The sequence below is a fragment of the Sminthopsis crassicaudata genome, chromosome 2 (assembly GCF_048593235.1).
Source record: "Sminthopsis crassicaudata isolate SCR6 chromosome 2, ASM4859323v1, whole genome shotgun sequence".
Classification (NCBI taxonomy): Eukaryota; Metazoa; Chordata; class Mammalia; order Dasyuromorphia; family Dasyuridae; genus Sminthopsis; species Sminthopsis crassicaudata.
Genome location: NC_133618.1, coordinates 532,059,416 through 532,075,248, shown reverse-complemented (window position 1 = coordinate 532,075,248; position 15,833 = coordinate 532,059,416). Strand labels below are relative to the sequence as shown.

The window sequence follows — 15,833 nt, the reverse complement described above, 5'->3', positions numbered from 1 at the left end:
GAGTAGGAAGTGAAGTAGATAAGATTCATCTATAAATACATTTATTTATTTATTCAAATATTCATTAAACACCAACATAGTCCCTAAACACTAAGCCTGGGGAATATAAGAATGAAAAAAAAAAAGATCCTCAATAAGATACTCAAGGACCTTATTCCTTGATTGGAATAGATACCTAAAGTATGTTATGTGAAGAAGAGAAGTATAACAAAGCACTGTGAGAGAACTTGAAGAAAGATTACTTCTACTGGGGATTTCTCAACTTACCATTTGTAGCCAAATATTGGTGGTTAAAACTTGATTTTTTTCATCCTGAAAAAAATAGAGAAACATTGTTTAGAAATATAAGGATAAGAGCATTGTTCATATGTAATCTTATATGATTCCTTTAATAAGTCAGTTCATCAGCTGCAATAACCAAGAAATTTATCATCTAGAGGGCAGCATACTGATAATGGATTTTGAGTTTGGTTGGCCCTTGGACAAACTCTGGAATCAATCTGTTGCTGTCATGACTTTTGCTCAAGAATTGGCATAAAGAATATCATTAAGATCAGAAAGGTATGCGAGATGAAAGCTAATCAATTGATAGTTCAAATACTCCATTCGTACTTTGGAAATGTTAGAAAAAAACATGAAGGAAATTGGATAGATCGTCTGTGAAGGATCCATGGGAGAATATGCACAAGAGCCTTGTTGGATGAGAAGATACAGAAAGGCTGCAATATGTACAGATAGAGAGAATATCCACAATCCATGAAAGCAGAGACTTTTAGACTACCAAAGATGTCAAATCCTTCTTTCTTCTTCTTCTTAAAGGAATATATTCCCTTTAAATATACTCTGATATAATTAATCATCTTAAGATCTTAATCATGATTCATGTGGCCCATTTTAAACTGAGACTACAGTATGATATAGACTCCTTATTGATATTAAAAAGTAGGAGACCACACAAGATCCTGAAGCTATGTTCTATTACCAAAGTATGACATAATGCCATGGTAAAACAGGAGAGGAGAAAGGAGAAAGAAGAAGGAGGAGAAGAGAGGGGAGAAAAGTAGAAAGAAGGGGAGATGAGAGGAAGATGGGGAGGGGAAAGATGAAAAGAGAGGAGGAAAGAGAAGGGGAAAGAAGGAAAAAAGAAGGAAGAAGAGGAAAAGACCAATTTAAAAATGAAGCAGTAGTCAAATAGCAATGACTGTTATCATCATAAAGTATTAATTAAACTAAGACTATGGAAAGAATGATAATAACAACTCATATTTATAAGATACTTTAAGATTTATACAATGAGTATAATAGGAAGAATATTGGATTTGTATGTAGAGGAGATGAACACACAGCTCTGAAGTTTATAATTTTTATAACCCAGAGCACATTACTTGACCCCTTTGGAATTCATTTATCCCACCTATTAAATGAACAGGCAACTAATTGGCACAGCAGTGCAGAGTGCTAGGCCTGGATTCAAGAAAATTCATCTTCCTGAGTTCAAATCTGATCTCAGTCACTAGTTAGCTATGTGACTGGGTGAATTTAACCTGTTTGTCTTAATTTCCTTATTTGTAAAATGAGCCGGAGAAGGAAATGGCAAACCAATCCAAAATCTCTGCCAAGAAAACCCCCAATGGGGTCAACCCGTACTAAAACAACTGAACAATAACATAATCTCTCAAGCTCCATATCTATCATCCTAGGAAGAAGACAGAATGAACAACACAACTGAATGTAATGGATAGATCTGGGAAGGTTTACAAAGGAGGTGACACTGGAGTTGAATTTTTTTTTCAAATAATAATATTATCAGGAAGTTAATGAAGATCAAAGAAGAGGAGGAAAGGCATTATAGGAATATAGAAGAGATTATATAATACACAGAAGCAGAAGATGAACTCTAGAGAACAGCTATAATGCAAATTATGGGAAGGAGAAAATATGAAGGAAGGCTGCAAAGAAAGGTGGCAGCAAGTTGTGAAGATCAGAGGAAGAGATGATAGAGGAGGATGTTTGGGAGCAAGTAGTGAGGAAATTCAGTTCAGGTTTCAATAAATTGGGTATTTGAATGTGACTTTAAAGGATGATAAGATTTTCAGCAGGCTAAGAAGGAGATGAAGGGTACACTTCCTACATCTTACTCCCTTCTACATATGTGATCTAATGACATTGACTTCCTTATTCCTTGAACAGGATGCTCCATCTTCTGACCTTGGACTTTTTCACTGACTGCCTCTCATACCTGAAATTCTGTCTCCTACCTTCTCTGACTTCTTTCAGGTCCCCACCAAAACCCTACCTTCTGCAAGAAGCTTCTCCCAAACCGCCTTAAAATTAACTCTCATTTATATGCTCTATATCCTATGTATACATAATTATTTGCATGTTGTCTCTCCTTCTTCACATTAAACTATAAACTTGAGGATAGGTCCTGTTTTTGCCTTTCTTTGTATCCTTACTTTGCACAGTGACTTCCACTTAATAGGTATTTAATACTTTTTGGGGAGGGATAGAGGTAATCAGAGTTAAGTGACTATGCAGGGTCACACAGCTGGTAAATGATTGTGTCTGAAGCTATTTGAATTCAGGTCCTCCTGACTCCAGAGCTTGTGCTCTATTTACTATAACCACCTCAGCTGCCCCTAGTTGGGCTGTTTGTTTTGTTTATTGGTTTTAACTTAATAAATACTTGGTTCTAGAGGATAGTCTACCTCTCAGACCTGTGGAGGAGGAAGGAATTTATGACCAGAGGAGAACTAGAGATCATTATTGATCACAAAATAGAAGATTTTGATTACATAAAACTAAAAAGTTTCTGTACAAACAATACTAATGCAAACAAATAATGATGAATGTGGATGGGGATGTGGGAAAACTGGGACACTGATGCATTGTTGGTAGAGTTGTGAAAGAATACAACCATTCTGGAGAGCAATCTGGAACTATGCCCAAAAAGTTATCAAACTGTGTATACCCTTTGATCCAGCAGTGTTACTACTAGGCTCATATCCCAAGGAAATACTAAAGAGGGGAAAGGGACCTTTATGTGCCAAAATGTTTGTGGCAGCTCTTTTCATAGTGGCTAGAAACTGGAAAATGAATCAACTGGAGAATGGTTGGGTAAATTATGGCATATGAAGGTTATGGAATATTATTGCTCTGTAAGAAATGACCAGCAGGATGAATTCAGAGAAGTTTGGAGAGACTTACATCAACTGATGCTGAGTGAAATGAGCAGAACCAGAAGATCGCTGTACACTTCAACAACAATACTGTATGAAGATATATTCTGATGGAAGTGGATATCTTCAACATAAAGAAGATCCAACTTATTTCCAGTTGATCAATGATGGACAGAAACAACTACACCCAGAGAAGGAACACTGGGAATTGAATGTAAACTGTTAGCACTACTGTCTATCTATCCAGGTTACTTATACCTTTGAAATCCAATTCTTAACGTGCAACAAGAAAATTGGATTTACACACATATATTGTATCTAGATTATACTGTAACACATGTAAAATGGAGGAGGGAGTAGAGGGGGGGAGGGGAAAATTTGGAAAAATGAATACAAGGGATAATGTTTTAAAAAAAATTACTTATGCATATGTACTGTTAAAAAATTGTAATTATAAAATTAATTTTAAAAAAGAAGTCAGCATTCTATTAAATTAAAAAGAATATTTTGAAATAAATAAATAAATAAATACTTGGTTCTGACATTACACGTATAAAAAAGAGCATGGAGATAAGAATATACAGCATTTTGCAAGGCTTGGGAGATACAACAGGAATAGGAAGTTCATAGGGTTTGTAAGGTAAGCCACCAGCAGCAAGTTGGAGGGTCTTTAATGCCGTTGAAAGAAGCTAAAATTTTGAATATTTAATCAAACATATATGTTAAGCAATTTCCACACCATAATACTTTCAAAGAGCTTTGCTTTCATCAGAATGAAATCCCTCTGTACCTTAGGAGATCATTTCAGAAATTGCTACTAGTGAGAGAGCATTTAATAATGGAAAGACCAGGAATCTCAGGCAAAAGTTCAAATGCCAGCCATGCTGATTAACATCAGCATGTCTTCTGGTAAGTCATTTGAGGGCAAGCTGTAGTACATAGGAAAGAGGGCCAGATTTGGATTTAGAGAATGTTTGCATTCAAATCTCAGCTGTTATTTTTTTTAATATCTTGATCTTGAACAAGTCACTTAGGTCTATTTCTGTTTCCTACTCCATAAAAAAGAAGGGATTAGACTGAATGACTTCTGTGTCACCTTTCAGTCATAATCTACTATCTTATGCTATGACTTTAAAAAATTTCAGGGAATGGATCAACCTCCTAGAGCTGAGCCACTATCTGAATTTAGCAAAGCTGATCCACAGACAATAGAAACCTAGTTCATTCTCATGTATCTGGAAGTCTTTTTTTTCCTCATCTCTGCCTCCTGACTTCATACAAATCCCAGCTCAAATCATACCTTCTATAAAAAGTCTTTTCTGATTCTCTCTAATGCCTTCTCTCTGTTGATTAGCTCCAATTTAGCCCATGTAAATCTTGCTCACATATAGTTGTTTGTATATTGTCTCTATCACTAAACTGGGAGCTCCTTGGGAGCAAGGACTCTACTTATGCCTTTCTTTAATCTAGTGCTTAGTACAGTGGCTGGCATGTAGTCGGTGCTTAATAAAATGCTTATTCACTTACTATCACTAGATCAATACCTTTCTAGGTTGGTAGAACCTACCGTACCCTGCTAGCACAGGCTTGGAGACACACACAATGTAGCATCAGAGGTTGCATCTTTTAGTGGAAGAAGTTCACCTAAAATAGTATCATTCAGCATTTGTTAAGTTTGTTTCAGATACTGTGCTGAGTGCTACATCATCAATATTGTTATTGCACAACCAGGTTTTTTTTAAGTTTTTCTTTTCTTATCACTGCGTTAGTTCCCAGTATTTATGGGGGGGAAAGGTTATAATCAAAATCATAGGAGTTAAAAATAAACATCTTCCACATTAAAATTCCAACTAAAGAAAGTTGCCTTCATTGGCAGACTTAATAAATGTGTGACTTGTTTTTATGCTTAATAATTTTTTTCTACTTCAAGAAGCATTCCGCTGAATAAGTGGCCAAATAATATGAACAAATAGTTTTCTAGACAGAAATTTCAGTTTACAAATAATCATATGAAAGAATATTCAAAACTAATAATTATAAAAGAAACATAAATTGAGACAATTTTAAGGTTTCATCTCACAATCTGCAAATGAACAATGGATAAAGATGGGATGAGTCAATGTTCAAGGGTTGTAAAAATGGAAACACCAATACAGTCTTAGGGAATTTATACAATTTATAATGTGTTTCCTCATCCCTAAATGAGTCAAGTTTTCTGGGTTTTCATAACATTTTTTATTTATTTAGCAGAAACATGAATTGTGGAAAGGGAATGAGGAACCTGCACCTGGGGATCAATGCTGATTCATGCTATAGATGGGAGAAAAGACTTCAAGGAAATCAGAGGTTAATTGATATTCAAACTCCCCACCAGCAGAAAAGGGGATCCAGTCTCTTATTGCTGCCTTACTCTGACAGAATGACTCAGTTTACCTACTAGGAGCGGGTTTGAGTTTCTTCATTTAAAGGGATCAGAAGGTTATTAAAATCACTATTAAAGTAAATAATCACTGAGAAAAAAAAGGTAACCCAGAGGTTAGAGTGCAGGTGGTAGCATCATCAAATTCAACAAAATTTTATCGATTCTATTATCAATTTAGTATGTGCCTGGCACTAGGGCACAAGTACAAAGAATGAAATATTCCCTACTCACAAAGAACTTATTATTAAAGGGGATATAATAATTTTTGCAAAAGCAAATAAAACACAGTTTGGGAAAGAAAGCGCACTAACAGCAAAGAGATTACATCAGTCTACTCCTCCTTCTGATATATACGAATGATATGGATGTGGACAAATCCTTAGACTTCTCAGAAAGAAGGAGAAATTCTGGCATGCTGGATTCAGTCCAAAGCTACTTAAGATATTGAAAGTTGGGGAACCTATCAGGCTGCTTTGACCTCACCAGCCTCCATAGTTTAAGTAAGCCCTTTGCCTGCAAGGATTCCCCTTTGGACAATAACAATATGGTAGACAATTGGGGGCAGGAGAAAAAATTACAAACTTAATGATGAACACAGCTAATGTGGAAATAGATTTTACATTATTTCAGATGAATAGTGAGTATTGTATTTCTTGTCTTCTCAAGGGGGAGAGGTGAAGGGAGAAGAGAATTTGAAGCTGAAAATTGAAATTTTAAATAAAGAAACTTAATTGTGAGAGATAAATAACCTGGGGTATTATAGAGTTTTGGGAAAATTGCACCTAAGCCTATAGTAGTCTTTGCTCCCCATAATTTATATCTGCAAACCCAATCAAAAAGCTATAGCATCAAGAAGAGGAAGAAAATGTGACAGAATGGTGGATTCTGGTCTAAGAGCCAGGAGACTAGAATTGCAGTACTAGTTTTGCCACTAAAGCTGGGTAACCTCAAGAAAATCATGTGATATCTCTGGGCTCAATTTCACTAGTAAAATGAGGGTATGGACCAAGTGTTCTTTAAAGTTCTTTCCAGCCAAAGACTCTCTCCAATGTAATAAATCATCAGTGTATTCCCGGTGCTTAGCAGATTGTCAGTTTTCATAGTTCTGTGTACCAAGTCTCCCCCAGTAGACAAGCTGAAATGTTGTAAATTATTTTGTGATGGACCACAGCTTAGGTAAGTCAGTGATACATGACATTTCATAGAACACAAGCACAATATGGAGCTGTTTATCAAACATCCTGTCTCTATTCTGTGACACACCAGACAAACAGATCTGGTCCTAAAAGAGCTTCAGAGATCAAGACGATTTCCCTACTGCTTCTTGTCTGAGACATATCCTGCCATGTCTCAGAATTCTCTTTATTCAATGTAGAGGAAACTGGGCTGGCTACAATCTTGCTGCCTACTGGGAGAAAGATCCACTTTTCCTGTCATGAAGGGATATGGGCTGAGACCAGCCTCTCCAACCCAGAGGTGATGTTGAGGCACCTGCCTCAAGTCATTGTATGGCATGGGCTAAGTAAAATACCAGGAAACATATCTCAGATATAAGCAATCCCCAGGCATTAAGTAGCAAAGATTCTTACCTAGGAGAGAGTATAGAGTATTTCTTGGAAACAGAGATCCCCTATTTTCTCTAAGAGTTCCAATTGAATCACATATTTCCTGAGTGCATCTTTCATTGCTATAGTCATGTGAGAGGCTCTGAGAAAACTTACCTCCAGTTCCCCACCCTGAGTTTCCAACAATCTCACCATTACCCAGAAAATCCTTGATTCTTTCCCATTTCATAGGCAGTAAACAAGCATTTATTAAGTGCTTACTGTGTATCAGGAAGGAGGGAGGAAAAAAGGGAGGGAGAAAGAAAGGGAGGGAGGGAAGAAGAAAAAAAATAGAAAGTGATCTGAGAGATTAGCCTCTAAAATCAGAAGGACTAAGGTGTGGAGGTCCAGAAAAGACATCCTCCAGACATGGATCTTCAATGCCTGCCTTCAATTTTGTCTTTTTAAGCTCTGAGAATGGAGAAAGCAGGTAGTAACCTCTCTTTTAACGGAAGCAGTAATTGGCCATATATACTCAGGCTTGCTGAGCCTCAGTTTAGTCATCTGTAATATAAGAATAACACCTGAGGACCACTCTCTATGGTGCATGGAAATTCTATTTCATTATGAACAAACTACAATCTAGTTCAATCAGGAGACAAGCATTTGCTGTGTACCAGACTATGCTAAGTTCTAGGAATACAAAGAAAGGAAAAACCAGTGCCTGCTATCAAGGAGCTTACATTTTAATGGGTGGGAAAGTAACTTTTTAGAAAAAAAGTAATTCACAAGATTATTGTTTAAAAAAAAAAACTCCTTAATTTCTAGGTGAACATGTCCTGAAGGACCAGGTGATAGGATTTCATTCTCTAGTGTGTTCTCCAATACACCCAACTATCTCCAACATACTGGCTAAGAGACCCTAGGCAAGTCACTTAACCTTGTAGTAGACCATGCAACTCTCTAAGATGATTTGAAAAAAAAGTTTCAGAGCAGGTGCCTATTTGCATTGCTAAAGGGAGTTTCTTCATCAGAAGTTCCCTCTACCAGAGAAATAATGAAAAATAAAATAAACATGAGTTATTGCTTTGAAGACCTTCACAGGAGCTTATGATTTCTCCAAGGGGTACAGAGAAAAAATCAGTTTCAATTTACACATGATACTTTTTGCCTAAATACCCGGCCCTATGCGACTTTTATGCACCTGAAGAGATTGAATTTAATATAAATAAATATCATGCTGCTGCCTCTCTTGGGTATTTTACTGTCAAAATCAAAATATGCAGAAGAGCAATCATAATGGCTCTGACTAGGCTTATTCTAGCCAACAGAGCCAGCTCCATCTATCAACTTTCACCATGGTATTAAAACATTAACCATGGTATTTAAAACATTCAGCTAGGTGCTATAGGAAAATTCAAAGTAGACTCTATGGATCCTGCCCAGAAAGAGCTTACAATCTAGTTGACAGATAAAACCTGGATATGTCAAAATGAAAATTATTCATGGCACAAAATAGTCTCTTTCCTACTCTACAGTACACTTCCATTATGCCTCTGGAACCCACCTCTATTAATACCCTCACCTTTTTAAGATATGTAATCTTCTCCCACCAAAATCACTTAGTATATATTTTGTATTTTCTTACATACATTTCTTCCTATAAATAAAGTCTTTTTCCCTAGACTTTTGAGTCGTTTCAATCAGGTACGACTCTTCATGATCCATTTGGGATTTTCTTGGCAAAGATACTGTAATGATTTGCCATTTATTTCCCCAGATTATTTTATAAATAAGGAAATGAGAGTTAAGTGAATTGCCTAGGCTCACACAGCTAGTAAGTCTAGACCAGATTTGACCAGATTAGAATTTGTGAAAATGAGTCTTCCTAATTTTAAGCCCAGTGCTCTATTCACCGTACCACCTAGCTGCACACACTTTTCCTAAGAGGAGGCTCTCATTCAATCCTTGTTGAATTCAAATTAAATGAATAGGCTCTACAAATGGAATTAATTCAAGAAGAGAGCCAGGGAGCTGGTGTGAGCTGTTGATCAGTAAAGATAATTATACTCAGTATATTCTTGTATTCCCCATTTCTGCCTCCAAACCACTGTTCCATTAGCATTGCTTTACAAGTTTTCCTCTTCTAAAGTCCTTGCCTTCCTTTCATGCCTCTTTCATAATCTCCAGAAAAGGATGGAAATAGAATTATTTCTGTCATTCATTCAAAAAATATTTATTGCACATTTGCTATGTTATTATGTGTAAGATACTGTACTAAGTGCTTCGGGAACAGATCTAAACCAGATCTGCCACTTGGATAGCAATTTTTTTAGAAGAACACTGTCAAAAATATGGTTCCATTTGAAAACTTAACATTAGTAAGTTATGCACACACTTCTTGTTTATTTAAATCAATTTATTTAACACTCCCCCTTCAATATCATGGGTTTCAGCCTATTTTGTAAAATTCAACTCCTCTCATCCATGCTATAGGAACACTAAAATCAAGAACCTGAGAGCATAAAGAAACCTTAGAAATCACTTATTCAAAAGGTATCTGAAACATTATTATCCCCAAGAAGTGAACATCTCACTTCTGCTTGAAGTATTTAGTGATGAGGAAATCTTGAAGTCCCTAGCTCAAGCTTATTCCTCTATTCCTCCCCAGATCATTCCAACCCTGCTGGTCCCTCAGTGATATTCTAAAAACTCCATTCAACAATGAACGAGCTCTCCTTTTTTTCTATCTTCTCCATGAAGGCTTCTTTCACATAGTGCCCCACTACTGGTTTTCCTTTGTCACCACTACTTTCCTAGCAACCTTGTCCAATGGTAGAAACTTTCCCAGATCCATAAAGCCAGGAGAAGGGAATATATCTTACTCTGCAGTGAAGCTTCCAGATCATATTTTACTTTGTTCTTGTTCAGTCATTTTAATCATATCTGACTCTTCCTGGTCCCATTTGGGGTTTTCTCAGCAAAGACACTAAAATGGTTTGTCATTTCCTTCTCTAGTTCATAAGACAGATGAACTAAGTTTGAACTAAGGCAAACAGGGTTAAGTGACTTGAGCAGGATCACAATGCTAGAAAGTATCTGAGGCTAGATTTTACTATTACTACTCAAAAGCTTCTATTTTAAGTCACTGCCATTTGACTATAGCTTTCTCTTCCCATCTATTTCACCATTATACACAACTTCAGAATTCTCACCCATTTCATTTCCCTCAGTATCTAATTCATAGGTTTCCTCTCTAAGTCATCCTGCACCATCATTCACCTGGATGCCGTTGTCTAAGCTGACTCTTATTATGTGCAACTTGATGTCATAGTCTCTCAGCAACTTGAACCTCAATTTCTATTTATTTCAGCTACATATCAATTCAGTCATACCTTTGAATCTATCATTACTCTAAATAGCTCCCTCTCCAAAATCTTGCACCCTGAAATTTTATTTTCTCATCACAACCTCCTACCCTTTCTTTCTCCATTCCCACGTTCTTACTAAACATACTCTTCAGCTTCATTGAGACCTCTGGGTCCTGGGCCCCTCCTTCTCTATTCTACCAGTCTCTAATTCTCATTAAGGCTTTATTTAACTTCCTAGACACAGTGGTCAACTATCACACTAGACTACCTTGCCCTCTTAAACTTGTAATATTCTAGTTTGAAAATCCATAACACTGAGAAAGGCCTTTCTTTTTGCTTTTCTCAATCACTCACTCCTGCTTCCAGATTGCTGAACAATGCTGAAAAGTCACAAAACCCTGCCAGCTGGATCCACTAAAATTTATGCTATCTAATCTCATCTGCTTAAAAAATAGGTTTTATTCATAATTTATTGAATATCTCTCCTATTTCCCATGGTGACTGCTTCAAAATTAAGAGCTCAAACTCCTCTATATTCAACCAATGATCTTCATTCCTATCATCTTAAGGACAAGGCCACAAGATATTAATTCCCTCAACTTCTCTTTTCTCCATCATAAATTTATCATTATCCAAAAATGGCAAAATTATACATTTAGGACAGAAAGGATTTTAAAGAAAAGCCAATCTAATCTGCTCTCTTATTTTGTAGATGAGGACGTTAAAAATCCAGTTTTTAATGGTTTCCTATCCCTTTTTACTTGGCTTTAATATTACAAATCCATATATCCTTCCTCCTTTCCAAGGCTAACTCTCCCAACTGTGTGCTTGATCCCAGGCACTTGATTAGTCCATAAAGGAGAAGACTAGAGGAAGGATGGATATGAGAAATACTGAAAGATAAACTTTCATTTTTTCAAAAGCTTGCCTAAGGTCTCCAAGCTAGTTCAGGTTTTCCCATTTTCTTTATAATTACATTTTCAGAAAATGATAAAGTTGTAAATTGCCTCAGAGGTATCAGTTGACAGAAATATTTGTTGTTGAGTAAAGGAACTGAATCTAGTCCAACTTCTTGCCCAATGCTAGTATCCCCTATACAGAATCCCTGACAGATGCTCATTCAGCCTTAGTTTAAATAGTAACTGTGAGGGGACTTTACTGCCTTAGAAGGCACTTGGTTCTTAGATAGTTAAGATCTTCTTGATAGTCAAAATGTACTATTTTATTATTTCCACTTATTGCTGCTAGTTCTAATCTCTTGAGCAATATACAACAAGCCCACTTGATCATCCATATAATGAGCCTTTTTAATATTTGATAGTAACTATTTGTATCCCAGGAGCTCCACCATTTTGTCCCTACAAAGCCCACTTCACAAAACACCACCTCTCCATCTTAAATATTTTTCTTGAGCTTTAAACTAAGACAAAACAAAATCCAAAACAACAACAAAAAAAATACCAACAAAAGAAGATGTCTGAAGCAGCCCTAGGGATAAATTTTACACTGTGCTTTGAATTATTCTTCATACTGCTATTCTTCATACATCCCTTCCATATCATGGAGGTTAGGGATACAATGCCCCTGCAATCTAGAAAATCCATGTAAAATTTTTTAGTTTTCCCTTCATACTAAAGAAGACATTTAAATTATGTTATTAAAAGATAAAATATGCTGATATTATACAATGTCATTAAAATATTTTATGCATTTCTGAGTTTCTAAACTTTTTCTGTCTACTGGCCTTCACATGTTATCTGTAGTTTCTGCTAAACTCCCAACAACTTTCCATTTAATTTCTCATTCTGACCATGATATATCAAAATCAAGATAGCAGAAAGTTGTAATGTAGAAAGAATAATTATATTTAGGAAGTAAATTCTAAGACACTTTTCTCATCTCAGAAACCTCAGTGAATCTCCTTCTCCACCTTCCCTTCTAAAGTAATTCTGGTAGTTTAGTAAACAAAATGTATTATGCATAACTTAATTTTCTCACAAAACTATGCTTTGTGAATTTAATTTAGAGGCATAGTTCTTTAGACAACTATACAGGTGGTATACGTGGCTACATCACTGGGCTTAGAGTCAAAAAGACCAAAATTTGAATCCAGTCTCAGATTTTTTTTACTAGCAATAGGACTCTGGGCAAATCATTTACTCTCTCTCAGGCTCACTCATCTCATTAATGTCTTTTCTCATCAATGGAGCTAATAATAGCACTTACCTCATGGGATTATAAGGATCAAATAAGATAATATATGCAAGACATACTACAATCCTTAAAGCATTATGCAAATACTTTAAGGTGCTTTTTCTTAATCTTCATCCTTCTTAACCTAGCTGTAGCCTCTCTTTGATATGTTGATTACCCTCACCTATTGGATACTCTCTCCTCAATATCTTTTCATGGCTTTTCTCCCTCCTGGCTCTTCCTCTGCCTTTCTAATTAATATTTCTCAGTCTCCTTTGCAGGATTTTCCGTCAGGTCACATTCATTAATTATGGCTGTGCCACAACTATCTGTCCAGGACTTTCTTCTCATCTCCCTCTATATCATATTGCTTAATGATCTTATTAGTTCCCATGGGAATTATCATCTCTTTACAGATAATTTCCAGATCTACATATCTAGCTCTCCAAGTTCAACTCTGGCATTATTAGCTGCCTACTAGATATCTAAAACTGGATGTCCCATAAACATCTCAAATTCAGTAGGTCCAAAACTGAACTCATTAGCGGTACTCCCAACCCTCTTCCTAACTTCCCTCTTTCTTTCAAAGGTAGCAGAATCCATCAGACCCACAACTTCAGTTTCATTCATCTGACTTCTCACTCACATTCACTCCACATATCCGATCTCTTACCACCTCTTGTCTTTTTTACCTTCACAACATCTCTCTTGTCTGCCCCCTTCTCTCCACAATTGCCATCTGTATGTAGACTCTCATGATCTCGAGCTTGGCCAGTTATAGTTGCCATCTGGTTGGTCTTTCTACCTCAAAGTTCTCCTCACTCTAATTCACCCTCCACTCAGCTGCCAAAGTGATCTTCCTGAAATATAGGTCTGCCCAGGTCATCCCTCTAGTCAATAAATTCCAATAGTTTCCTATTACCTCCAAAGATGAAATATAAAAGCCTCCGTTTGTCTTTAAGAGTGTCTTACAACATACTTTTTCATTCTTCTTACAATCCCTTTCCTCCACATACTTGACAATTCAACCACACTGCTTCCTGCTGCTCCTTTCCCATAATACTCCATCCCTGGACCCTTTTCACTAGCTGCTCCTCATGCCTGGAATGCTCTTCTTCCCCATCTCTAACTCCAGATTACCTGTCTTCCTTCAAAATTCAGCTTAACTGCTACCTTTTGAAGGAAGCAAAGATTCATTGTATATTTGAGTTTGAATTAATTTTGGTCATTACTCTCAGAAATCTTTTACTGTTGCCAAATTTTTCACAGCCTCCACAATTTACGAAGTTTGATCTTGAAATCCCTATGACCCAAGTGTAAAATTCTGCAATTCTATGTGTGCAGAATATGCTAGGATAGAGGCACTTAGAAATAGATGTTTGGATAGATATATATGTGTGTGAGTGTGTATGTATATGTGTATGTGTATGTATGTATATTTATCTATATGTTTGTGTGTGTATCTACCAGCCTATAAATTGTCTAAAACTAATTCTATGAAAAATGTGTACAGATGGCTCAATTACAAGTAAAGGAGACGGAAAATTGAAAAGAATTAAGAATAAATTGGATGAAATAGCATCCAATGTAGAAATCAAATTAACCTATCAACAGAGAGGAATTAGTAATTAATCAATAAATGAAGAAGCATTTATTGAGCCTTGATCAGTGACAGGCACTACAGTAGGTAGAAGATATAAAAGTGACCCAAGATCTTCCCTAAAAAATCTTACATTCCACTCACATATTTATGAAATGAAAATATGTATATTTCCAGAAGTCCTTAATTCACATTATTATAGAGTAGTTAAATGTTAGCAAGAAGGAATCATTTAAAGAAAAGAAAGGACTGTTATTGTTCAACCACTTCACACAATTGTATCTGATTCTTCATGACTCCATTTGAGATTTCCTGACAAAGATACTACTCCAGCTCACTTTACATACAGATGAGAAAACTGAGGAAAACAGGATTAAGTGACTTGGCCAGGTCACACAGTTGGTAAATGTCTGAGGCCAGATTTGAGCACAAGGAAAGAAGTCTTCCTGATTTCAAGGTGCCACCCAGCTGCCTCTGAAAGAAAAGTTACTAATTTGTATCTCAGATAAACATCCAATCAAAGATTAGCACTAGGTATATTATTGCTATTAATAGTCAAGCTGTTCAATGGAAATATGTTAAAAAAAATTGTATGTATTTAACCTAATATCAGATTACTAGAAGGAGGGAGAAAATTTTGGACACAAAGTTTCACAAAAAGGAATGTCGGAAACTATCTTTGCATGTATTTGAAAAAAAAAAACTATTGAAAAATAATCTTGCTGTTCTATCACAAGGTATATAAGGAATGTGGGATTCCTACAAATGATGAGATTTTAGAAATAAATACAAATTGTCACTTCTGCTTATAACTTGGTAAAAGGCAACATTAGGAGATGTCCTAAAGCACATGCAGGTTAAGTAAAGGCCCAGGTTCTCACACCTAATAAGTATCAAAGGTTTAGACCTAAATCCAAATCTTTAACTCCAACCACAGCACTACTTACTGTCCCTTCAAGGGCAACAAACCACCATGACATTCATGCTAGGTACCTTGGAATGAATGTCAGATAATCTTTGTTCACAGAGCACTGGGTTCATATCACCCCTTTGAAGTTTAAGATGTATATGGCCTTTACTAAGACACTTAGCCTCTCAATTTCTCAGTTCCTTATCTTTTAAGCGAAGTAGATTAATATAAATAGCTTCCAGCTCTAAATGTATGAATCTTATGGAAGCCAAGTTGTAGATGCTACTCTGTTGAAGAGCCAAGTTCAAAAGGGGCAGACATAAACTCCCAGGATTAGTTCTGTCCACAATTGGATGTGGGTCTGAGCTGGAGAAACAATCGTGTGACCTTCTAGTAGAAAAGAATCCATTATTTCCCTAGCCAACTTATTTTTCTTTTGGGTTGCTTTCTTTACATTAAGTTTAAGTATACCTTTTGCAATAGCCATTCTCCTAGTTCTTCCCTCCTATGCTAAGTGACCTAAAATTAATTATTTAACAGCCAAACTAAGGACCTATAGAAAAGGCAGCAAGGCCTAAGAATGAGAATCCAAGAAGGCCTAAGTTCAAATCCTA

At 36.2% G+C, this 15,833-nt stretch overlaps 1 protein-coding gene across 1 annotated transcript in view; it reads right to left on the bottom strand.

Annotated features, from left to right (window-relative positions):
* Nucleotides 1-15,833, bottom strand: part of CHRNA7 (cholinergic receptor nicotinic alpha 7 subunit) — a 180,348-nt gene that overhangs the window by 90,721 nt on the left and 73,794 nt on the right. Inside the window, exon 3 of the mRNA XM_074294656.1 lies at nucleotides 268-312. Coding sequence (XP_074150757.1) covers nucleotides 268-312 — 45 coding nt within the window. The remainder of the gene's footprint in view (nucleotides 1-267; nucleotides 313-15,833) is intronic.